This window comes from Peromyscus leucopus, chromosome 1, assembly GCF_004664715.2.
Source record: "Peromyscus leucopus breed LL Stock chromosome 1, UCI_PerLeu_2.1, whole genome shotgun sequence".
NCBI lineage: Eukaryota > Metazoa > Chordata > Mammalia > Rodentia > Cricetidae > Peromyscus > Peromyscus leucopus.
In genome coordinates this window covers 96718944-96746532 of record NC_051063.1, presented here as the reverse complement: position 1 = coordinate 96746532, position 27589 = coordinate 96718944, and the positions used below count along the sequence as shown (strand labels likewise).

General features: G+C 36.7%; 1 protein-coding gene and 2 pseudogenes across 1 annotated transcript; 1 reads left to right on the top strand and 2 right to left on the bottom strand.

The window, feature by feature from the left end:
* Positions 1 to 4393: 4393 nt before the first annotated feature.
* On the top strand, positions 4394 to 5419 carry LOC114688684 (annotated as a pseudogene).
* A 12370-nt stretch (positions 5420 to 17789) lies between these two features.
* On the bottom strand, positions 17790 to 18704 carry LOC114688692 (annotated as a pseudogene).
* A 5600-nt stretch (positions 18705 to 24304) lies between these two features.
* LOC114688687 (olfactory receptor 502-like) lies at positions 24305 to 25249 on the bottom strand. The gene has a single exon (XM_028863225.1). It carries the CDS (start codon positions 25247 to 25249, stop codon positions 24305 to 24307), a length of 945 nt encoding a protein of 314 aa, XP_028719058.1.
* Positions 25250 to 27589: the final 2340 nt, after the last annotated feature.

Genomic DNA, 27589 nt, shown 5'->3' with positions numbered 1-27589 from the left:
ATTAAGTTAAAACATTCCAAACTGCATGAGAGAATGAAATTAATTTCATATCTGTCTTCCCACTAACATTTTGTTCACATCAGTTGATCCACATGTTTACTATCTGTTACTTTTTATATGCATATCTAATGATCCAATTCTAGAATACATGAAGAGTTAAATAGATGTTTGTTGAATTCATGTTAATTTGCTTAAAAATCTTTCACATATGTCATGGTTAAATGATGATGTAAACTTCTACAGCTTTATTCTTACCCAAGTGTAAATCATACTATAAGTATGTTCTTCTCCATGACTTTTCTCATGGACAACTAACTGTAATCAACTTATATTGCAGATTTAAATAACTTTGTCATTGATGATTTTCCTGACATCTTGGACTAAGACATTCTCTACCAATGAGCAGTTTCAGAGAAACTTGAAAAATGCTTGGCACTTACCACATCTTGTAGTGTTCTAAAACTACTCTAAGGAAGGGATCTCATCTGCCTAGTTCTTAGAACACAGCAGATTCCCATGCGCATAGTATTATTAATATCAAATGAATGTATTACAAATCTTTTTAGTGTTTTAGTGTTCTTATTTTATTATGGTAAAACCATCACATGTTGTATACCCTCTTAACAAAACTTAAGTGTATAAGAAAGCATAGCTAACTACAGATACAAGGCTATGTAGTGGATCTATAAAATTCATTAATTCTTCCTCACTGAAACTTTATGCTAGTAAGGGAAATATAAATACTTTCCCTCCCCTCAAGCTCACAATCCACAATGCCACTTTCTGGGCTTATGAACTCTATAGTTTTAAGAACTCATATTATTTGGAATCAGGCAATACCTACTCTACTAGAATGGTCTCCTATGTATAATTCTAGGATCTTGATGGTTTCAGTGATATTACTCCATTACAGTCAATTTCTTGTATGGTGTAAGATTTGGACTGAATTTCATTCTTTTGCATTTACCTATTTAGTTTTCCCAACCATTTGTTAATGAGAAATTCTATTATCTGCTGTGTAACAGTTTTCAAAATGAAAATATACTTTTGAAATGATAATTATGATACTTCACCTATGTTGTTTCTTAAGATAATTTTGACTATTTTAATGGAGTGTTTTATGAGTGAATATGAATTTTTGAGTTGACATTTCTATTTATATAGAGAATGTCTTTAAGATTATGATACAACTCAGGTGGCTCTATAATCACATTGTATACTGTGGATATTTTAACAATATTAAGTCTTCCAGGGCATGAACCACATCATTTATTTACATTATGTTCAGTTTTATTCATCATCCTCTTGAAGTTGTCAATGCAACAACTTCCTATATTGTTAATTTTCTCTGTGTTTCATTTTTGTTTATGCTTTAGAGATGGGCTTATTTTCTGATTTCCTAACTCTGTTGGTTGGTTACATTGCTGTGATGGGGCTACCCACCACCCCCACATTTCCCCAGAGTGCTCTTGAGTAGGAATAGCAGGAAATATTAGATAGAAGGATTTAGAGTGGGGACAAACAGATAGAAAACACGGGATAGCCTTGAGAGGGCCTGGAACCCATTCCAACGGGCCCCGACTGTCTATGCCTAGGGTATTTATAGAAATGCCACGGGGTGGAGCAAAAGACCTCCCCTAGCAGAGCCCAGTGCAGACCATCTCATACAGCTGCACTCAGGCCATGGTCCATTCATCCTCTCTATGCAGACCTGCTGGGTAAAGCCACTAGGAAACCTGAAAATGGTCTCCCACACATTGCATATATCTTTGACGATATATTTTGGTTATTTGGACACATTTTTGTGATTTTATATAAAAAATATATCATAGATAACCATAGAAACCACCCCTTCTTATCTGTTTGTTGTCTTTTACTATATTTTGTCTAATTGACCAAGTTAGGACTTTTAGCACTATTCTGAATTAAAGTATCACAAGTAGGCACACTTTTTCCCCCTGATCTTGCAGGGTGGGGGGTATCAGTTTTTCATCATTGAATATAATGTTCATTTTGAGGTGATGATATACAACTTTTATTCTAGTGGACTAACTTCTTTACAAACCTTATTGCTTGAAAATTGGAATTATAATAGTGCTCTGTATTGTGTCAGAGACTTCTTGTGGATTTATTGAGATAATTCAATAATTTTTATTTTTAATTTTGTATCGCATTGCTTTGTATATGTTAGGGCATTCTTGCATGTCATAGATAAACTTTAGAATATCTAGTCTTAAAATATGTTGTTGAATTCATTTTGCTAATACTTTATGGAAGAGTTTTGCATCTGTATTCAACAAAAGTAGTTACCTTTGATTTTATTCCCTCATAAATCTGTCAAGTTTAGTATTATCACAGCAAGCTTGAAGTATTCCCACTTCCTTTCTTCAGAATAGCTTTAGGATAGTGTACTAATATCTGACACATAGCCATTATAGTAAAGATTACTAGAGATATAGTTGAATTCTGTTTAGTGCTTAATTTTTTAAAGGACAAAACTAAGAAATGGAGAACATGTTATATGTTATCAGAAATTTAAGAGAGAACCAGGTCTAAAGGGAATTTCTTAAGGTTATAGATGGTAGCATGAGCATTCCCAATGATTATAAAAAAATGTTCTACATCTTGTTGGGCAGTGGTTGTACACAGCTTTAATCCCAGTACTCGGGAGGCAGAGGCAGGTGTATCTTTGTGAATTGAAAGCCAACCTAGTCTACAGAGCTAGTTCCAGGATAGGCAGGGCTACACAGAGAAACCTCTCTCTCTCTCTCTCTCTCTCTCTCTCTCTCTCTCTCTCTCTCTCTCTCTCTCACACACACACACACACACACACACACAACACACACACACACACACACACACACACAAAATGTTCTCCATCTTGACTATACCCAAGTGTAGTGTTAGTATACTGATTGTGAACTGTATTGAAGTTTGGCAACATGTTATTATTGGAGGAAGCAGAGAGAAAAGAATATAAGCTCTCCATGTTATTTCCTACCATTGCATGTGAATTTCCAGCTACAAATTTTACAGATTTGTTTATTTTTATTTTGTGTGTATCAGTGATTGGCCTTCATGTGTTTGTGTGTCACAAATAAGCAGTGCCCACAGAGGTCATAAAAGGATGCCAGCTGCTCTAGTTCTGGAATTACCGGCCTTGTGAGCCATCATGTGAGTGCTGGGAACCAAACCTGCATCTTCTCCAAAAATGGCAAGTGCTCTTAATCGCTGACCCATCTCTCCAACCACAATTTTCAACTATGTAAAAATAAAAATTTAATTAAAAACCAAAGATTGTGCCACCCAGAGATGTATAAAAAGCATTTATTTCCTTAAGGTTTTCAACTTTGAGTTGAAACAGTCTGCATACTGTACCCTTGCTCACTCCTGCAACTTCCAAGAGAGTTAGAATAGTTTTAGCAATCCATGGAAAGTTTTTATCAAAGTATTTAATGTGGGCCTGGATAGATGGCTCAGGGGTTAAGAGCACTGGCTGCTCTTCCAGGGGTCCTGAGTTCAATTACCAGCAATTACATGGTGGCTCACAACCATCTTATAGTGGGATCTGATGCCCTATTCTGGCATAAAGGCATACATGCAGACTCATATACATAAAACAAATTAAAAAAGTTAATGCACACAAAAATAACTAATAGATGCTAACAGATGACATATATTTATATGAACACAAATATCTATAATTTTCATAGTCCTGATGGATTTTTGGTGTAATTTTAACAAGCAAGTCAGGTGCTCAAGGCATTGTATCCCAAAATGTACCATTTCTCATAAACACAGCCTTGCTTCACATTGGCAATTCTTTGCCATTTTTCCATTGTTGAGGCACAGGTACTGACAGGTATTTTTTTTTGTCTGCTGATACAGTGATGCTTATTTCTTATTTTGCTTTACAATCAAAGGATAGGTTATATTAAGGCGCTGATAACTTGTCCTACATCCACCTGTATCTATACTCAATGTATAGTATTATATGTGGTATATATATATATAACATATTATACATGTATTCATCTTATTGAAAGTAAGAATATTATGAGGTACATGGTGAAGTACCTTAAGATGGCATAGTGGTGGGTATTGTCTTTTGTATGTCAATTGTCTAAAACTCCACAGGTTGTCAGTAACAAAGCCAAGTCCTGAGCTCATCCCCCTTGACACTGAGATCTAGACAGAAGAGATGTTTTCCCCATTTCAGTGGGTCTTTGTCGCTCATTGAAACTTAACATACCAACATGAGGTCCTTATAATTTAAGTGTGTCAAATACAAACTTTCTAAACATCATTGACCATGCATCAGTGAATTTTATAAACTGAAGTTCTTCCATGAGCTATTATATGACACCATGTTCCTTCACATGTGTAAATATCTATGTTTTGTCATTTATATTGTGAAAACAATGTTTAAGGCAATTAGATTCCATTCTAATACCTTCTCATTTTTCTTTCAGTGGAAGTATTCCTGATATAGATGGAACCTGGAAACTACACAGTTGTAACAGAGTTCATACTTTGGCGGTTAACAGAGGATAGTACAGTCTGTGCCATTTTATTTGTTATGTTTTTAATAAGCTCTGTTACCCTAATGGGTAATTTAAACATAATTGTGCTAATCAGGACCAGCCCTCAACTTCACACTTCCATGTACCTTTTCCTCAGCCATTTGGCCTTTCTAGACATTAGGTACTCCAGCTCAGTCACTCCCATCATGCTGAGGGGTTTTCTTAGGAAGGGAACATTTATTCTTGTGCCTGGTTGTATAGCTCAACTCTTTTCTGTGGTGACATTTGGGACATCTGAGTCTTTCTTGCTAGCTTCCATGACGTATGACCACTATGTGGCCATCTGCTCACCTCTACACAGATGTCCTCCACAGTCTACATCCTCCTAGTGGCAGCTTCCTAACTAGGTGGAATTGTGAATGCTTGAATACTTACTGATGGTTATTAAATCTGTCCTTTTGTGGACCAAAGAAAGTTAATCACTTTTTTTGGTCACTATTCACTACTTTTGAGGCTTTCTTGTTCTCATGACTTTTCTTTGGAAGCCATTTCCACATTCTCTTCAGGCTCCACCATTGTGGTCACTGTGTTTATCATTTCCCTGTTGTATGTCTACATCCTTGAGTTAATCCTGAAGATGCACTCTACAGAAGGCCACCAGAAGGCCTTTTCCACCTGCACCTCCAACTTCACTGCAGTCACTCTGTTCTTTGAGACCATCACATTCATTTATCTGATGCACCAGACCAGCTACTCCATGGACCAGAAATAAGGTGGTGTCTGTGTTCTACACAGTGGTGCTCCCCATGTTGACCTCCCTCATCTACAGTCTCTGAAACAAGAAGGTTAAAGAAGCCATGAGAAAACTGATGGCTAAAGCACATTGGTGGTCCTGAAATATTTGAATTTATAAACAGTATAATGAAGTCTGTTCTTGCAAGTGAAGGACAATGTTCTAAGCAAATTTGAGATTATATTTATAATATTCTAGACTCATTTTTATCATCTCATTATCAAGAGACTTTTCAGCATAAAAATAATAAGGATAAACTACAAAGATAGTGATTTTTTCTTTATCCTTTCATTGGCCACCATTTTTGTATCTGTAAGCACAAATATTTTCACCCCAATTCCTCTGTTCTTTGAATGCAGCCCTTAGAATTAAAATGGCAGAAGTTTCTGGAGTCCTTTGAATGGGGATAACATTGCCATCCATTATCAGTCTGAAAGATGGCCTCCAGCTTTACAGAAATCTAAATGGGGCTGGTGTTGGAAGGATGCTGTGGTGGGTTGAAAGAAAGTAACCTTCAAAGAGAGAGGCACTGTTAGGACCTGTGGCCTTGCTGGGGGAAGTGTGTGACTGTGGGGGTGGGCTTTGAGGTTTCTTATGCTCACTCCTAGTGAGTCAGTTGACTTCCTTTTGCCTGCAAAATGTAGCACTCTCAGCTCTAGCACCAAATCTTCCTGCATGCTACCATGTTCCTGTTCATGATCTTAATGTACTGAACCTCTGAAACTTTAAGCAAGTCACCCTCAAATGTTTTCTTTATAAGAGTTACCATGGTTGTGGTGTCTCTTCACAGTAATAAAAACCCTAACTAAGACAGATGCTGTTCCCAACAGGATTCCTCTTGTGGTTCCTCTGTTAGTGAACTGTAGCCTAACCAACTTGGAAGATAACCTAAATTCTCTCTTAGTGATGGCTGTTATCTTTTAGTAATCTGTTAAAAGGACACCCTACTGAGGATAATTGGGATGACCTTACTCCTGTGGAGATGAAGCACTCAGTGTACTCTTGGGTAGTTTCACTATTGAGAACTATATGATGCATAATTCTATAGTGTTTTTGAACAATTTATTTATTGACTCTAGAGATGATTTTTTTGTTTTCTTTTTTAAGATTTGTTTATTTTTATATGGATGAGTGTTTTGTGTGCATGTATGCCTGTCCACTGTGTACTTGCCTGGTGTCCAGGAAAGTCAGAGGAGGGGTGTCATATACCCTGACACCGGGGCTACCACTGGTTGTGAGCAACCATTCAGGGGCTGAAAATCAAACCCTGGCCATCCTCAAAATCAAACCCTGGTCATCTGCAAGAGCAACAAATGTTCTTAACCTTTGAGTCATATCTCCAGCCCTGTATTTTCACTGTTTTATGCATAATTTCATTAGAAAAACAATAGTTTTAGAATTCTTTCTCTGAATCAGACTGTTTTGTTTTTAGACTTTAAAATTATTTGTGTTATAATCAACCCCTTTTGGTGCTCACACATCATTTGTCTTTTGTGAAAAATGCATTTAAAGAAAAAGTATAACGTTTGAAGAGGCTGACTTTTTTCTTTAGTAAAAATGTGAATATTTGATTAATCTTAATACGTCTTATATTACACAATGTGCAGTGATTTCATGGTCTTCAATATCAAGTCCAATTTTTCTGAGTGCTGGAGAACAATTACTTGTGGCAGTAAGGCTTTGAAATTGAAAATTTGATGGAAGCCTCATAAATTCTATTTCTTCAGATTTTCCAGTAATGTTTTAATATCAAATAATACAAATTAAATTATTTTCTGCTCTAAATAATGAGGGACAAATGTTCTCTACTCAGATGCTAACTCTCTGGATAAAGTACCCCTGTAGGTTTATTTAGGGCTAAGCACCACATACATAATCGGTACTGGATACCATGGTGCTGTCTACAACTACTTCCTATGTAGCATAATAGGAAAAGAGAAAGTCACACTGGACCTAAGAGAATCATTCTGTCCTCACAGGCATTTAGTGACTACGTTATGTGAATGTGCATGATAAAATTTTATTTCCACTGGGGTTTAGGAATGAAGAAACAAGCAATATAATTATTAAATGTTTATTCGTTGTAATTATATAAAAGTAAGCAGAGGAGGATTCTTTGCATATGTAGCCTTTCCATATTTCATTTAAGATTGTCCTTAGTATGTATTTTGAAACTTCCTATGATACAAAACAAAATGGCCTAAGGTGCTTCCTAATGTAGCTGCAGCTGGTATATTTAAGTTGACAAGGAATGAGCTAGGTATATTGAGTATTAAGTCCATGAAAGTTTTAGTTTTTCCTCCATCATCTAGCACATGCTTTTATTGTATTCCTCATCATCCCTAACTCTACCTATATTTTTCAGTTGGAATTGGGAATGTCCATTCAGTGTGATTGTTCCTTCTTCTCTACATAAGTAGCTGCTTATTTACTTATAGAGTATTAAGATTTTTTTCCAGTAGAATAGGATATAATAAAGGATCAGGAGTTCAGGGTATAGCTAGATAAATGATGGTTATGGGAAAGTATGGAATCTCATCTAATATGAAGGAATATGTGAATATGAGGGGAATACGCTGTGAGATCAAGAGATCAGAGTTCCCAGTTTGACAAACAAATGTCTGCATAGGGTCACTAAAGCTATTAATTCAAATTACTTGAGGTTTCTCAGATTAAATGTGTCATGAACTCTATCCATCCTATACAATTCCTGTACACTGTCTAACTGTCTTTAGTCTTAGATCTTGAGAATATAGATTATCAGTGTCTAAGAATTCTGTTCTAGGAAGCTCATCCATCCTTGTGCCCACCCATCCACCTGATATTCATGATTTGATTAAATCTAAAATGTTATCAAGGAGCAGATGTTAAATAAGTGAATGTTCTAGCCCTAGTCCTCAAAGTGATGACCATGCAGTCATGAGAGACAGATAAAAAGAATTGAAGTTTAGATTACCAAGTGATAAAGTGTAGGTCTTTAGAAGATGCTATGGAAACTTACACAAGGAGAAATAGACTTATCTGAGAAGGCAGCATGTTGGTAGACTCAATAAGGGTCTTAGATGGGATCTTCCATTTTTAAAATGAAGTCTATTCTAGGCTTCAGCTCACCAAAACCAGTCTGGATACCACCATTTCTGACTATCCACTTGCCAAGAAAGTATTTCAATTAGATCCTAGCCCAGCTCCACTCTCACAGATTCACCTGGTCATCTGGTGGCAAGTTGATCTAGCCTGAGGAAGACTTGGCTACGGCACCAGTTGAAAGATAACACTTGCCAATTTGGATTGCTATCTTAAAGAATTATAAAAATGCCTTAAGTAAAAGTGTAAGACAGGCCGGACAGTGGTGGCACACAGCTTTAATCCCAGCAGTCGGGAGGCAGAGGCAGGCAGATCTCTGTGAATTCGAGGCCAGCCTGGTCTCTGAAGTGAGTTCCAGGAAAGGCACAAAACTACACAAAGAAACCCTGTCTCAAAAAAAAAAAAAAAAGAAAAAAAAAACGTGTAAGACAGTATGTATGGTTTCAGTTTCCAAGCAGTAAGGAAGACGTGGACTGTTACATTAAACCATAAGAAGTTACTATAGTTTAGTGGCTTAAAGAAATGCAAAATTGTTATCTTATACTTCTGAATGTATAATATGATTCTTACTGATATGCAGCCAAGGAGTCAAAAGCACAAATCTGCTCTAGAAGCTTAAGAGACAATCTATTTCCTTAGTCTTATGAAATCCTAGAAGCCACTCTTTTCATGGTTTCTAGCTTTCTTTCTCTGTAGTCCACACCAGCATGGTTACATACATAAATACATATATATGTTTGTTTTTAAGTCAATGCTTTACTAACATTTTTTTCAGCTAGCCTTCTAGTTTTAAGAAGTTTTATCATTGTAATATGTCCATTTTTGTAAGATTAGTTATCACCTGACCAGTTAATTTAATTTATCTTAGAAATTTAGCATATTGCTGGTTGGTAGAATTTGTTCCTGGACACATTTGAGAAGCCATTACTATGCCTACCACATTAAGTAGTGAAAGACATTTTGTTTTCAAGAAATTGTGTGTAGCTAGAGTTTTCCTGCCTTGCCCACAGTCAGGACAAATCTTTGTCACCACCAGTCCTACAGCCGCTCAGACCCAACCAAGTAAACACAGAGACTTATATTGCATACAAACTGTATGGCCGTGGAAGGCTTCTTGCTAACTTTTTATAGCTTAAATTAATCCATTTCTATAAATCTATACCTTGCCACGTGGCTTGTGGCTTACTGGCATCTTCACATGCTGCTTGTCATGGTGGCGGCTGGCAGTGACTCCTTCTGCCTTCCTGTTCTTTCTTTTCTCCTCTCTGTTAGTCTCGCCTATACTTCCTGCCTAGCCACTGGCCAATCAGTGTTTTATTTATTGACCAATCAGAATAATTTGACATATAGACCATCCCACAGCAATTGTGACCATCAGAAACATTTTCTCTAATTACTCCTGCAATAACTAATACCTAAGATTCAACAATCTTAATGTTTTATGTAAAATTTACACAAAATAAGTAAATATTAAGTGCACAAAAAAGATTTTTCTTGACATGTGTGTGCTGTGTAAATCTAATTAACTTTATTAATAAAAACCAGGAATCAGATATCAGGATATATAATGAAGTATTTTCTCTGAATTTGTCAAATGTTAATGGACTAGATATTGCTAATGTAATTATTGTCTTATATATTTGTATATAGTTATTGTACTTATTGTATATAGTTTCTCTATGTAAGTTAAAACCTTTACTTTTTATTTAGACAAAAAGAGAAATATTTTCTGATATTTTGCTTGTGTTCTGACAAATAAAGATTGCTTGGAGTCAGAGGACAGAGCTAGCAACTAGTTAACCAAAGAGGTCTGGAGATATGTACAGAGAGGAGACAAGAAGTGATAAGATATGGTGTATACATGATCTCAGCCTTTTTGGTCAGAGGAATGAAAGAGGTAGGAAGTCACTGGTGGCTGCTCCACTACTTCTCTGATAGTTGAAGGAGAAAAATAATGTTATGTGATAGAAATAGGCTAAAAATGTTCCTTTCCAACAAACCAGCCCTTTGGACTGAGGAAAGGAAGACACTCCAGAAATAAAATGAATAAATCTATACTTACTGAAACACAAAATACAGCTTAAAACATAAAGAGCAAAACCGAAAATGACTTCAAATAAAACACACTTTTCAACATTAACTTTAAAGTTTTGTTTGTTTGTTTGTTTTTCAAGACATGGTTTGCTGTGTAGCTTTGCACCTTTCCTGGATCTCACTCTGTAGACCAGGCTGGCCTTGAACTCACAACAATCCACCTGCCTCTGCCTCCCAAATGCTGGGATTAAAGGAGTGCACCACCATCGCCCAGCAACTTTAAATATTAATGTCCTCAACTCTCTGATTAAAAGACACAGGTTAACTGAATGGATCAAGAAACAAAATCCATTGTTGCAAGACATTTGATTGCACTATGAATCTCTGAGACTGTTAATAAAATTGACCATGGATCGGGGCACAAAAGCAGCAACTAGTTGAAAAGAAATAGCCATAAAGAGTATGGAGGACCCAGGGAGATAGATAGATAGATAGATAGATAGATAGATAGATAGATAGATAGATAGATAGATAGATAGATAGATAGATAGATGCACAGGAGGAATGGGAAGGGAATTAGAGATTCAAAGTCTTCTTTTTTTGGAGGAAGGGGTCTGGGAAGTAGGGACAGACATGCTTGCTGGGTCTCCAGTAAAAAAAAAAATGGAAGGTCAGCTGGCTGTTCCTCTGCTATTTCTTTGATTTATCAGGTTTTCACATCAATATCTGACTCCTGAGTCTTTACTGGGAATAGAACAACTTAGATAGAAATAACAATAGGCATCCAGCACATGGCATGAGATCACTCTAACCCACAGTGGCTTCTGCCTCTTCATGCACATGGGACACTCTATAGTCATAGTACTTACAGTAGCCACCAGCCACTGCCCACCCCAGCCTCAGACACCACCATTGCAGCCACTGCTGCTGTGGACAAACTGAAAAGTTAGCAGATTTGATGAGACACCAAGGAAATATTTGAGGAGTTAAGCAATATTAAAAAAGAAAAAATCTTTCCCATATTAAGAATGGAAAATATCACAATGCAGAGTGTTATGACTCTGTATAGTGCAACAATGGATGGCTTGAAAATGAAAAAAAAATGAAGGGATCATAGACTTAGCTGGGATTGACATAATGCCAATTATAATTATCATCAGTTTGGTAAATTTTATTTTATCCTTAAAAAGGGGGTTTGATAACTGTGCCAAATATGAAAATTTCACTGATAAGATATAAGCCTTAAAAAGACCTACTAATGAAACTAAGAAAAATACTCAGACACAGACAGAGGAATTTAGACAAGCGTCTACCATATCATTACATGATGAAACTGAAGAGAGTGGCCCCAAGGATATTAGAAAACCAACCTTAGTTTATCCAGTTACTATACAAGAACAAGCAGCAGACAATGGGCACCCCCAAGGGTATGCAAAAGTTAAATATAATCCTATAGAAATATTAGATTTGAAGAGGGTTTAAAAAGTGGTCATTTCAAATGATATGAATTCATTCTGTGTGAAACAGGTATTAAATTCATGGGCAACTCAGCATAGAATTATTCCCTAAGACTGGAAATATTTAGAAACAGCAATATTGAAAATTGGCCCTCAGTTACAAAGGAGAACATGGTGGAAAGAGGAAGCTAGTGTCATAGAAAAATGCAATAGTCCTAGAGGTATTGATATCAACAAGTACCAGTTTCTGGGTGAATGCCAATATGATGAATTGCAAAGAAAGTGTGAATGTGGTGATCACATTTTGGCTTTATGTTGTTTAGCAGCTTTGAATGTTTGGGACAAGGTTGAAGAATCAGAAAAGAGGTCTGAGTCATTTACTAAAATTATACAAGGCCCAAAAGAAGCCTTCCCTGATTTTTTACAAAGATTGATTTCAGCTGTAAATAGAATGATACCAGATCCAGAAGTCAGACAAATATTGAATCTTGTGGAAGCCCACAAAGGTTTTCTAGTGAGATCTGAGCTTGCTTTATACAGCAGAGCTGCATTAGGGAATGGCTTGGACATGGGCAAGAACACCAGGTGTTTGGAATGGTCTACACCTGGCTGTGCTGGGGGGAGGTCATTTGCTCCACCCCTTGGCATTCCTTTAAAAAGTCTTTTAGTAGAGACAGAAGGGGCCTGTGGATTAGGATCCAGGCCCTCCCAAGCTGTCCTATGTTTTCTAACTGTCTCTCTATATATACTTTTATCTACAAATTTCTCACTTCTCCCTACTCAAGAGTACCCTGGGTCATAAAAGTGGTGGCTAGTCTGCCACAGAATCTTCATATTTGAAAATGCTAATTCAGAATGCAAAATGGTGGTTAGGCCTTTAAAATAAAGATCAGCACCAACAGTTGCTGTGGTAATACACTGACCAAAAACTAACTCGGATAGGAAAGGATTTATTTGGCTTATACTTTCATGTCACAGTTAATCACTGAAGTAGGAACTCAAAGATGGAACCTGGGAGCTGAACTGAAGCAAGGTCATAGATGAATAGTGCTTACTGGATTACTTTTCAAGCTTGCTCAGCCTGCCTTCTTATACTACACTTGACCACCTGTCCCGGAATGGCATCAACCACAGTGAGCTGGGCTTTTCCACATCAATCATTAAGCAAGAAATGCCTTACAGAAATACTCACAGGTCATTTTGATGGAAACATTTTTTCAACTGCTGTCTCTTCTTCCAAGATAACTCTAACTGGTTTCATGTTGCCAAAAAACAAACAAACGAACAAACAAAAAACCAACAACAACAACAAAAAAAACCAACTAAGCAACACGCCATCGTACTAGGATTCAGGATGACAGGGGGGCTCATTTCCCCAGTATAATTGCAGGCCCAGGCAGAGAAAGCAGAAAGGAGAATACGGTGTAGCCAGTTGTTTTTACTCCTTTTGCTTTTTGGGGGGCCTGCCACGTAGCTCCCTAATAAATCACACATGGAGTCTTATTCTTACTTTTGGGTGCTCAGCCTTAGCTTGGCCTGTGTCTAGCCCCAGCTTTTAACTTAAATTATCTAGATAGGCTTCTTTCTTTCTTTCTTTCTTTTTTTTTTTTTTTTTTTTTTTTGGTTTTTTGAGACAGGGTTTCTCTGTGTAGCTTTGCACCTTTCCTGGAACTCACTTGGTAGCCCAGGCTGGACTCGAACTCACAGAGATCCACCTGGCTCTGCCTCCCAAGTGCTGGGATTAAAGGCCTGTGCCACCACCGCCTGGCTAGATTGGCTTATTTCTAGCCAGCTTTTCTTAACTTAAATTATCCCATCTACTTTTTACCTCTGGACTTTTACCTTTCTCTATTTCTATGTTTCTTTTCTTTCCTTCTTGTTTTGTGTTTGGCTGGGTAGCTGGGTGACTGGCCCCTTCTTTCCTCATTTCTTCATTTCCTTCCAGATTTTTCCTCCTATTTATTCTCTCTGCCTTCCAGCCCTGTCTATCTTTTCTCCTGCTTCACTATTGGCTGTTCGGCTCTTTATTAGACTAATCAGATGTTTTAGACAGGCAAAGTAGTACAGCTTCACAGAGTTAAACAAATGCAACATAAAAGAATGCAGCACATCTTTTTATCATTAAAGAAATGTTCCACAGCATAAAAAAATGTAACACATCTTAAAATAGTACCTACAACAATAAGGTGAATCAGCTCTCTACCCCATAGAACCACTGAAAGTGGAGAGAGTGGGAAGGTATTACTTCTTCAGTTGTGTTTGTATGATTTATGGCAAATGTTGCCCAAGGAGCTTCTGTTGGACCAAGGCCAATGTTTAACTGTTACTTCCTTAGGAAGCTCAGGCTTACAGCTTCTTGTATGTGACTGTCTGGAGTTCTGGTGGAAGCTCCACATTATCTTCAGTAAATGAAAACATGAAACTCAAGAGACTCACTTCGACTTCCCTTCTGGACCAGAGACCAAGAAGGAACCACAAGGAGATGGGCAGATGTCAAGGCAGAAGTACATACAACAAAATGAAGAGCAATACAGCATCACCAGAACCTAGCTTGCCTCCAACATCTAGACCTGAACATCAAAAATTGGAAGAAGTAGAAGAAAGTAGCCTAATGAGTAACATCATGAAGAAGGTAGAGGCTTGTGTAGAGGAAAAGACAAGAAAATTGGAAGAACGCTTTAAACAACTAGAGGAAAGGACAAACAAATTAGAAGAAAACAATAAAGCCCTCCAAGAAAACAGTAAAGTCCTGGAAGAAAACAATAAAGTCCTGCAAGAAAATCATGAAAAAGCAATGAAACAAATAAAGGAAACAGTCCAAGACCTGAAAAGGGAAACTGAAAAAATAAAGAAGACACAAACAGAGGGAATGCTGGAAATAGAAAACCTGAGTAAAAGTTCGGGAACTTCAGATGCAAGTATAACCAACAGAATGCAAGAGATGGAAGACAGGATCTCTGGCATTGAAGATACAGTAGAAGAAATAGTTTCATCAGTCGAAGGAAACACTAAAGCCAACAAAGTCATGAACCAAAATGTCCAAGAAATTTGGGACACCATGAAAAGACCAAACCTAAGAATTATATGGATAGAAGAAGGAGAATACCAACTCAAAGGCACAGAAAATATATTCAACAAAATTATAGAAGAAAACTTTCCCAACTTAAAGAAGGAAATGAATATGAAGATACAAGAAGCCTATAGAACACCAAACAGACTAGACCCCCCAAAAAAGTCCCCTTGACACATAATAATTAAACAACTAAATGTACAGAATAAAGAAAGAATATTAAGAGCAGCAAAGGAAAAAGGCCAAGTGACCTATAAAGGTAAACCCATCAGAATAACACCCGATTTCTCAATGGAGACTTTGAAAGCCAGAAGGACCTGGACAGATGTAATGCAGACACTAAGAGACCATGGATGTCAGCCCAGACTAATATACCCAGCAAAACTTTCAATCATCATAGACGGAAGGAACAAGACATTCAAAGACAAAGTCAGATTTAAACAATACCTATCCACAAACCCAGCACTACAGAAAGCACTAGAAGGAAAATTCCAACCGAAGGAAGTCAGATACACACTCTAAAACACAGGCAATAGATAAAGCCACAACAGTAAACCCCAAAGAAGAGAAGTACACACATACTACCACCAAAAATAACAGGGATGAACAATCACTGGTTGTTAATATCCCTTAATATCAACAGACTTAACTCACCTATAAAAAGACATAGGCTTACAGAATGGATACGAAAGCAGGACCCATCTTTCTGCTGCATACAAGAAACATATCTCAAATTCAAAGACAGACACTACCTAAGAATAAAAGGCTGGGAAAAGACTTTCCAATCAAATGGTCTTAAGAAACAAGTGGTGTTGCCATCCTGATATCCAACAAAATAGACTTCAAACCAAAATCAATCAAAGAGATCAAGAAGGGCATTACATCCTCATCACAGGAATGATCCACCAAGACGAAGTTTCAATTCTGAACATTTATGCCCCAAACACAAAGTCACCCGCATATGTAAAAGAAACATTACTAAAGCTTAAACCACATATAAAACCCAATACATTAATAGTGGAGATCTCAACACCCCACTTTCACCACTGAACAGATCTCCCAAATCAAAACTTAACAGAGAAATAAAGGACTTAACTGATGTCATGACCCAATTGGACCTAATAGATATCTACAGAACATTCCATCCTAACAAGAAAGAATATACCTTCTTCTCAGCACCCCATGGAACTTTCTCTAAAATTGACCACATACTTGGCCACAAAGCAAATCTCAACAGATACAAAACAATTGGAATAACCTCCTGTGTTCTATCAGACCACCATGGTTTAAAGTTAGATTTCAACAACAGCAAAAACTACAGAAAACCTACAATCTCATGGAAACTGAATAATGCTCAACTGAATCACCAATGGGTTAAGGAAGAAATAAAGAAAGAAATTAAAGACTTCCTAGAGATCAATGAAAATGAAGACACCACATACCCAAACGTATGGGACACTATGAAAGCAGTGCTAAGAGGGAAATTCATAGCACTAAATGCTCACATAAAGAAGTTGGAGAAATCCCACACTAGTGAATTAACAGCACACCTGAAAGCTCTAGAACAAGAAGAAGCAAAGTCTCCCAGGAAGAATAGACGCCAGTAAATTATCAAAGTGAGAGGTGAAATTAATAAATTAGAACTAAGAGAATAATACAAAAAATTAATGAAACAAAGAGTTGGTTCTTTGAAAAAATCAACAAGATAGACAAGCCCTTATCCAAACTAACCAAAAGACAGAGACAGAGAGTCCAAATCAACAAAATCATAAATGAAAAGGGGGACATAACAACAGACGTTGAGGAAATCCAGAGAATTATAAGGTCATATTTCAAAAACCTCTACTCCACAAAACTGGAAAACCTAAAAGAAATGGACATTTTTCTGGATAGGTACCACATACCTAAGTTAAATCAAGACCAGTTAAACTATTTAAATAGTCCAATAACCCCTAAGGAAATAGAAACAGTCATTAAAAGTCTCCCAACCAAAAAAAGCCCAGGACCAGATGGTTTCAGTGCAGAATTCTACCAGATCTTCAAAAAAGAGATAATACCAATACTCTCTAAATTGTTCCACATAATAGAAACAGAAGGAACATTACTAAACTCCTTCGATGAGGCTACAATTACCCTGATTCCTAAACCAAACAAGGATGCAACCAAGAAAGAGAACTACAGACCGATCTCCCTCATGAACATTGATGCAAAAATACTCAAGAAAATACTGGCAAACAGATTCCAAGAACACATCAGAACAATTATCCACCATGATCAAGTAGGCTTCATCCCAGGAATGGAAGGGTGGTTCAACATACAAAAGTCTATCAATGTAATGCACCATATAAACAAACTCAAGGAAAAAAACCACATGATCATCTCACTAGATGCAGAAAAGGCATTTGACAAAATCCAACACCCCTTCATGATAAAAGTTTTGGAGAGATCAGGAATACAGGGAACATACCTAAACATAATAAAGGCAATTTACAGCAAGCCAACAGACAACATCAAATTAAATGGAGAGAAACTCAAAGCAATTCCACTAAAATCAGGAACGAGGCAAGGCTGTCCACTCTCCCCATACTTATCCAATATAGTACTTGAAGTTCTAGCCAGAGCAATAAGACAACATAAGGAGATTAAGGGGATACTAGTTGAAAAGGAAGAAGTCAAGCTTTCCCTATTTGCAGATGACATGATAGTATACCAAAGATTCAACCAGTTTCCTTTTAATACTATATCTATGGTATATCATTACAACATAGCATGTGACAAAATAACAGATTAGAGAAATCTCTAGGAAAATGTTTTCTTACCAAGCTGTCTCACAGAGCGCCCTTAATCTCTTTATTCCTGAGGTTGTAGATGAGGGGGTTCAACATGGGGATCACCACCATGTAGAACACAGATAACACCTTCTTCAGGTCAGTGGAGTAGCTGTACTTGGGTATCACAAAGATGAATGTGATGTTCCCATAGAAGAGAGTGACTACAGTGAGGTGGAATGTGCAGGTGGAGAAGGCTTTCTGGCGACCCTTAGTGGAGCGCATCTTCAGGATGGTGATGCGGATGTAGGTGTAGGAAATGGCTATGACAAACACTGAGATCAAAATGATGAAGCCAGCAGAAAATGAAATCAAGAACTATGAGGACACTGTCATCAGAACAGGAGAGTTCAACTAAAGGAACAAAATCACAGAAAAGGTGATTCATTCTATTTGGTCCACAGAAGAGAAAAGAAAAGAAGGAAATGGTGAAGGAGGGCACCTTAAGAAAACCACCAATATAGGATCCTACAAGGAACTGGACACAGACTCGTGTGGACATTTTGGTTGAATAAAACAGTGGGTTGTAGAATGCTATAAAACGATCATAAGCCATGGTGGCCAGAATGAAGGACTCAGTTGATCCAAAGAAAGCAGCTGAGCCAAGCTGAATGGCACATCTAAGGTAGGTAATGGTACTTCTCTTCACCAGGAGGTTGACAAGCATATTGGGTGTGACAGAAGATGAGATGCCTATGTCAACAGAAGCCAAGTGGCTGAGAAAAAAGTACATGGGATGATGTAGGTGAGAAGAGACTCTGATGAGGAGGATGGTGCTGAGGTTCCCATACACAGTACCAGGTAGACGCACAGGATGATGGTGAAGAAGATGATTCTAAGGATCGGGTCATCTGTTAAGCCCAATTAAATGAACTCTGTTACTGCAGTGTGGTTCCCATCCTCCAGAAAAGCCATGGGACAGTGTAGCTGCTGCCAGATCAAGACTGTGATGGAGACATTACAAGAAGAGATTTATAAATATGTGGTAGTATTTTCAGTAACACATAGATACTACAAACAAATATGTCCTTCAAAACATAGATTTGAAGTATTTTCTTGGACTCCCAGTGTTTGTATATTCATGTACATTGATTATTCAATAAATTTCAAAATTAAATGCTAGAAAATTCCTTCAAACAATGTGCCTTTACCTTACATTTATGTATATAATAAAACATACCTAAGTGTATTTAAAACTAAACGTGTAAACCATGAGACTTTTGAAAATAACAAATCAGGATCATATTTACAAGAAAGAATTAAGCTTTACAAACACAATATTATGTAATGAAGCCTTCAGTAATTTCTGACCTTTAAGTATCCTTTCCAAATCACCTGTACTGGATTTAATACATTATATAGTACTCTACTGTCATTTCTGTAGAACAGTAATTCAATGTTATGGTTGATAAGATGTGTGATTTGTAAATGGTAAGTAACTTAACATTCCATAAGAAGCACTAGAATGAGGACATGAGCTCCAGGCAGAGTGAACTCTGTCTGCTCTCATTATACTATGTGTGAAGAGTGACAATAAAGTGAGGAGCACGTGATAATTTTAAAGAGACAGCAAATCAGTTTTTCAAACAGAAGGTCCATGGTTTGGGACGTGGGTCGTCAAGTCTGTCAGCTACATAATTACCTTAAGGCCAGTTTTTATAGTGAGAGATAAAATTTTTTACAAGAACTGGGAAGAACTAAAATTATAATAGGAGGACCTACTGTAAATTTACTATAGTCTTCAATTACTTTCCAATGAAACCACTGCATTATTGTCATTTTCACTACCAGTCGAATCATTCAGTTTTATGTGAATATCCTTTCTAATAATATTAGCATGTCTTATTCACACACTCACAAAATTCTCTCCTAACATAATGATGTTTTCTAACTGGACAACAACGGAATGAAATAATGAGGTTGCTTACAAAGTACACAGGTAAATATTAAACCTGGAATATTCAGTTTACCCAGTTTTCCTAGCTAGGAGTAGGCTGACTCTCTTGTTTAGAGATTTTTTTTCAGCCTTATATTCTTGTGTTTGTCCTCAGTGCCTGGAGCCTGTGACCCTAGAGCAGTCAGTCGGTAAACAAAGTCTGTCTTTCCATGAAGTATTGGTCAGGAAATCACAAACCTATGTTAAAGCTAGTGAATTTATTAGCATTTTTTCTTGAGTTTTAAGCTTACATGCTATTAGAGACCATGTCGGTTTCCAGTCTTCTAAGTGTATAGATAAATAAGAAAGCTATGAAAACTAAATTCTATGCCTAATTATTCACAGGAATTTGACTATGAAAATATAAGTTGATTTAGTTGATTTTTTCTTGATTATATCTAAACTTGTTTCTTGACTACAACTTATCAAAATGTACATATTTTCAAAGAACAAAGTATTCTTACCTTTTGAAATAAGGATTCATTCTAAAGTAGAAAGTCAAGATAATTATACCGTGATTTTATAGTGTTCTAGCTGTCTCCCACAATCATTATTTACCATTGAGAGTAAGTTTCTGAAGAGTCTGGGGATTCAACCATGAATCCAAATCCCCACGGACCGTTTTCTCAGGTGAAAATAGTTCGTTCAACATGAACACGATTTTCAAAGTGTCAATCTGATTTTTCTTTTTGTGTGTGTGAAAATTAGTTCACCTTCATTTGATAATTATCAGAAGTATATGATACCAAATTACCTCAAATAAATGCTGGTTCTAGGTTCATTTTACACTTCATGTTAGTGGATTCTGAGTTTAAAAATAGGCAACATTGTCTTCTTTCATTTAATACTTTTTCATATGGGTAAGTGTTTTGTACTGAGTTATGTAATACACTTCATAAAGTAGCTTGAGGAATATGTGAAGGGCAGAGATGTAAATTTTTTTAAAAAACAATTATTTAAGAAAGACATAATTTTCATAGCCAAAGATACAAATTATTATTATATAGAAAACTGGAGAATGAAAACATGTGGCCCATCCTCAAATAAGAATTGGTATCTCATAATTCACACCTCAAACAGGAATTTTATCTTTTATTTTGTAATGGAAGATGTTAGAAACAGTGTTCTTCAGTTTGAAGACCCATTAGAACTCCTGCTAATCTTAATTTTATGGAGTCTTACACTATATCTTTTATTCCTCCTTCCTGAAGTGGCTGACCACTGAGCACTAATGAACTTTCAAAACTACACCACCCAAGCTCTCTTTTTCACTGTCCAATCTGCTGAGTACAGTGATTCTTAAAACTCTGAACATCCTTGCAGGGACCATGAAAAAAATATCTGACACTATTAACATATTCTTCTTCCAGAGAGCCATGGGGCTATTAGCCAGACTGCTCCTCTGTTTTATGGCCATGGAAATACAGTCTGAAAACCAAAGGGGAAATTGCTATTGAAAGAAAAATGTCTACTGTAAGTGTTGGCATGGTGAACATTCCAGTTATGAAACTCTATATTAATTCATCTTTAATTTTCTGTTATTGCATACATTTCCGCTGACCATTACCTGCTAAGTGAATGTTGTGTATGTTAAGTTTTATATCTTAAATCCTAGAGTTTTGTTTCTCTTATACACTGCCATTTGATTCCCTGTTTACTATCCTGTGTTTCCATTCAGTGGATAAATATTTTTCTTTGTGTTTGACAAGGATAATTGAGGCTTGACTAGCTATTTACTCAATTAGTCCTGATATACTACTTTTTCTTGATTATATTAGATCCAAGTTCAAAGACTGAGTTCCCTATACCACTGTGGCTGCAATCTGAGCAACGGTTGTTTGCCTGTGGTTTATCTACTTTTGAGGATATATGTATGTCTATTGATTATATCTCTCCCAAGGACATGCCTAAGTTTATGATTCTTGCCGCTCTCACACCCATCTCACGTTAACTTTAATTTAAGTTTATAACATTTTCTTCTGAATGTCTAATTCTCTCATTGAAAACAAAAGTGTATTACTTACTGTAGGGAAATCGACTCAGGGGATTTTCTCTCTCCTTATACTCTTATGTGGGTTCCAGGAAATGAATTCAAGTCATCAGGGTTTGGTGGTGGGGCTTTAACCTGCAAACCCATCTCACTCACACACACACACACACACACACACACACACACACACACACACACACATAAAATTTTAGGTCTATTTCCCTGATTTGTCACTTTCTGGGGATGATAACAGAATACTTAGTTTGTAAGCTATAATTTAATGGTGAAGATATACTTAACATTTTGTCATTTGTTCCTCTTGTATGTACCACAGGACTAATTAAAGTAGACAAACAGCTCTGCCATTATTTGAACAGAAGCCTCTATGTACATGAATGCAATATTGCATTCACACAACTTACTTACATAGGTACTACCTTATTTGACTCATTCCTCACATCCTGCAGTCCTTTCTCAGCTTTTAGGTTCTCAGTGACACCTGCACCATCAAACCCTTGCCTGTGCCACATCAACCCCTCACACATGACTTTGGCTTTATTGTTGAATTGTGTTTTATCAACAGTTCTCAACATCTTCTAATAGTCTAAATCACTTACCTTTTAGTTTTATTGTCAAGATCCTATATTAGAGGATATACTTCACCCTTGCCAGTATTCATTTGTAACCCCATGCAATGGGCTAGACTAACCTTGGAAATGTATCACTAGACACCCTTCTAGATTGTTTGAAAATGCAAATGAATGAACAAAAACATCAATGCCTTTTGTTTTATGAGCAAGAAAATAGAATCTGTTTCTGAAACACTAAAGTGGAGGGGGAAAGAAGAGTAAATGTGGACCATATGAGAAAATTGATTGCATTTCTCCTAAAGGTAGTCAAAGTGTTTCAAAGAAGATGTGGCCATATCTGCTCCCATTTGAACATGAGGATGAGGGTCTTGACCATGATGTCTTTCGTCTCACTGTTGGACTTGTAAACTCGGTTCTTTTGTAGGAAACTATTTCTGTTGTTGTTCCTGTTTTGTTTTTCTCTTTTTGATTTCCTTATTCCTTGCAAGCTTAAGAATATGATTCAACCCGAAGTAGTAATTTAACATTTGAAGTTGACAGGAATTCAGGTTAACCAGAGAAGGATTTCCTGTTCTTTTCTGTGGACCTCACAGTACCACAGGCAGAAACCACACATCAGATTTTTATGGATATATATATATATATGGATATATCTCAGAGGCAACATTTTTATGAAAACATTTCCACCAATTTAGTTGCCCCCTATTATTTCTTTTGCAAGGTTCAGAGATAACCATAGTTATTAGGTTTATTTCATGATAATCTGGTGTTGAACCAGCCACATTATGAAGTCTTGTGATAGGCATTAGTAAGCTTTCTATTGTCATAACAAGTAGTGGAGCTAATCAATTGGCATTGAAGAGAAAGGCTTATTGTTAACATGAAGTTTTTGAGTTCTTGGTCCTTATGAATTGACTCCATTGACATGTATCTGTAGATATACATCACCAAAGGAACACATAGTAGAACAAAACTTTCCATTTTATAGTCAATAGCAGACAAAAAAAATTGTGAGTGTCAAATCTCCTTTATGTCATGCCTCTAGTAACCTAAGGATTGCCCACAAATCTCAACCTCTCTGATTCTAGCCCTTCTCAATAGCACCAGAGAAGATATATTTCATCAACACATAAGACCTTGGGGACAGGTAAGATGTAGTCTGTAACAAAGTTGACTATCAAATACTTAAAAATATGATAATAACTGTAGCATGAATCTTAAAAGTTCTTATTAATAAAATCAAACCCATTATTGAGGTCAATGCTGGTAGATCAGAGAGACAACAAGCCACAGCTACCTCACCTCGCCGGATCCTCAGCTGGTCTTGCTTCCTCAGATTGGAGGCCTCTGAGTCCTCATCCAGAATGGGTCTCAGCTGAATTGCTGCTCAAAAGCCTGAATGCTTAACTAGCCAAGTGCTTAACCAGCCAAATGCTTCTAGTTTCTGGTCCTCATGCCTTACATACCTTTCTGCTTTCTACCATCACTCCCTGGGATTAAAGGCTTGCTTTCTGGGATTAAAGGAGTGAGTCACCATGCCTGGCTGTTTCCAATGTGGCCTTGAACTCACAGAGATCCAGAGGGATTTCTGTCTCTGGAATGTTAGGATTAAAGGTGTGAGTGCCACCATTTCTAGCCTTTGTATCTAGTGACTGTTCTGTCTCTGACCCCAGATAAGTTTATTAGGATGCACAATATTTTGGAGAACACAATACCACCAAATTAACTTCAAAATATTGCAGAATTTTATGTTTTATATGAATCACTTTTTCTGTTAAATAAAAACTTTATTTGATTTTTTTAAAGTTATTAAAAGTAATTTACTATGACCCTTTTATTTCTTCTGTAATCTGAAAATTGAATTATGATATTTATTGCAATGTCCCTTATTTACTAATAGTATACCAACACACATTTTTCAACCACAGACACTCAACTTTTATTGCTATATCCATAAGGCATCATTGCAATATCAAGTCCTACAATGTAACAAATGTTTCTAAGACAATATTTTCCTGCCAAATTGTCTCTTCAGAGCACCCTTAATCTCATTATTCCTGAGGCTGTAGATAAGGGGGTTCAACATGGGGATCACCACCATGTAGAACACAGACAACACCTTGTTCTGGTCAGTGGAGTAGCTGGACTTGGGCATCACATAAATGAATGTGACAGTCCCATAGAAGAGAGTGACTGCAGTGAGGTGGGAGGTGCAAGTGGAGAAGGCTTTCTGGCGACCCTCAGTGGAGCGCATCTTCAGGATGGTGATGAGGATGTAGGTATAGGAGACAGCTATGACAAGCACTGTGAACACAATGACAGTGCCAACAGAAATAGTGGCAAGAACAATAGAGACACTGTCATCAGAACAGGAGAGTTCAACTAAAGGAGTAAAATCACAGAAAAAGTGATTGATTCTGTTTGGTCCACAGAAGAGAAAAGAAAAGAAGGAAAGGGTGAAGGAGGAGGCATTAAGGAAACCACTTATGTATGCTACTATAAGCAACTGGACACAGACTTGTGTGGACATCTTCATGGAATAAAGCAATGGGCTACAGATTGCCATGAAGCGATCATAAGCCATAGCAGCCAGAACAAAGCACTCAACTGTTCCAAAGAAAGCACCTGATCCAAGCTGAATGGCACATCCAAGGTAGGTAATGGTACTTCTCTTCACCAGGAAGTTGACAAGCATATTGGGTGTGACAGAAGATGAGTACCCTATGTCAGCAGAAGCCAAGTGGCTGAGAAAAAAGTACATGGGATGATGGAGCTGGGAAGAGACTCTGATGAGAAGAATGGTGCTGAGGTTCCCACACACAGTCACCAGGTAGATGCACAGGATGATGATGAAGAGGACGACTCTAAGGACTGGGTCATCTGTTAAGCCCAATAAAATGAACTCTGTCACTGCAGTGTGGTTCCCATCCTCCAGGAAAGCCATGGGACAGTGTAGTTGCTGCCAGAGCAAGGCTGTGATGGAGATATTACAGGAAGGGATTTATAAAAATGACTTTATTTTCAGCAACTCAATCTTGGGGTATCACAAATAAATATATCATTCAAAATAACTGGCAGTTTTATCTGACAAAATTTTAGTCAGGACTCTGGGTATACGTATATTTTTGTTCATTTAATGTGGCTTAAAATTTTAAAACAAATGTTAGCAACCTTCCTTCAAATAATGTATCTTGTCTTTTTAGTTATATATAGTAAAATATACCTATGTGGTTTTATAACTAAAGTTTTAAAATGTGAGACTTGTATAAAAAGACAAAAATTATAAATACCACAAGACAGAAAATTTGCAAGCACGGAATTGTGTGATGAAGCCTTAAATAATGTCTAATCTTAATGCATGCTTACTAAGTACCACAACATGACATAGAATTTTATATATGGTTCTTTAGTTTCCAACAGTTAGTATTAAGCAATATTATTATTTCTATCTTATCAAGACTATTTAATTTGAAAATGGCAAGTAGTTTATGACTACACGAAGTCTAGAATCAGCATATGAACCACCAGCAGGCTGAACTTCATTTAAACCTTTAAGAACTATTATTTATGAAAGAGTCACAATGAAGTTTAGAGCACATACACATTTTGGATGTACAACAGAGTAGTTTTGCAGCTATGTGCTTATTACATGAAAGGTGAGCTTTCTTAGTACAATGTTTATATAGTCTATTAGTGAAGCAAGACTACATCAAGTTAAATTTTCTTACTTGAACTTGGAAAACTAGAAAGTAATCAGTGTTTTCTAATTGGAGTGTGATGGAATGAAATCACATGGTTTTCTACACAGTACAATGGCAAGTAAATATTCCACCTAAGAAATTAAGAATTTTACCCAGGTATATCCAGCAAAAGGCTACATGCACTCTTATCTCATGATTTTTGACATTATATCTTCTGTTGAGCTAACATATTGAGTGCTTATGATACTAGAATATTCTGTCAAGGAAAGCAAGCATTTCTACAAGAGGTTACCAACAGTTTGCCATCAAAGTATTTAAAGATAATGACTTCATTTGCCTGAGTAGTAACTTCCTGTATGCTTATAGATCATGCTAGCTTCTGCTTTTCTCAGTGGTCAGATAAATAAGAAATCTTTAACAATGAAGGTTACCTGAATTTTCAAAGGAGTTTGCATATGGAAATAGAAATTGATTCAGCTATTTTTTTGTTCTAGTTTCTTGCCTTATTTCACCTGATTTGTATATCCACTAAATCATGTATTTGGATACATTTCTAAAGAATAAAGTATTTTCCAAAGATAAATTTCAAACCAGTAAACCAAATTTGCCCCAAAATCTCCAAACTTACCTCTTCCAACAAGAATTCATTGCAAAGTAACAAGGTCAAGGTCACTTTGCATTTATTGCTGCCCAGCTGTCTCTTACTGCCATTGTTTGTCATCAAGGATGTGTCCCTGCTGAGCTCTGGATTCAAATGTGAATTCAAATCACTGGGGATTATTATCTCATTTCACACATACACACACACACACAAAATACTCTTCAAGGAGTTCGTCAATCTCAAGTGGTATTTTCTTCTTTTGTAAGAATTAACATGCTTCCATTTGATATTTATTCAAAGAATATGGTAAATTTATCTCAAGTGAATATTGGTTTTAAGTTTATTTTATAGTTCAAGTTATAGTAGGCTAAACCAAAAATACAAATGTATTACTTTTGCTTCTTTCATTCAATTTTTGTTCAGTTTTTATAACTACTTTGTTATGGATGAAATAACACAGTCTTCTGCAATTTTTTGAACCTTCTGGGATATAAAATAGATGTTTGGCTTTATTTTCATGTGTATCTAAGTATTATTCTATTATGCTATAGAAACAGTCACCTATTCTCATGATCTGTCTGGTTGTCAACATCTGTAGTACACTTCCCATTTGAAAGGAGAATTTTCTTTTTATGCTCAACTGTGAGTGAGAGCATTTATAATCTTGGACATGATAACATATGTTTAGAAGGCAATTTGATAATCATATCATGTGTGCTTAACAGAACAATAGCAGTTGCTTTTCCACTGGAGTCTATGGACACACTGCTGTGATCTTTTGACTTGGCTTACAGTAAATATCAGATGTCAGAAAAGCAGTTGTTTTCATACATGGCTTTCATGCTTTATTGAACCAGTGTGCACATATTGCCTAGCATAGTGTTACTAGAGTAGCATGCAAAGACCACACCCAACCAGGACAATTAGCAACACTTTCTCCCAGTTCCCTTTATGGCATCTTCTAGCAGCATGAAATCCAATC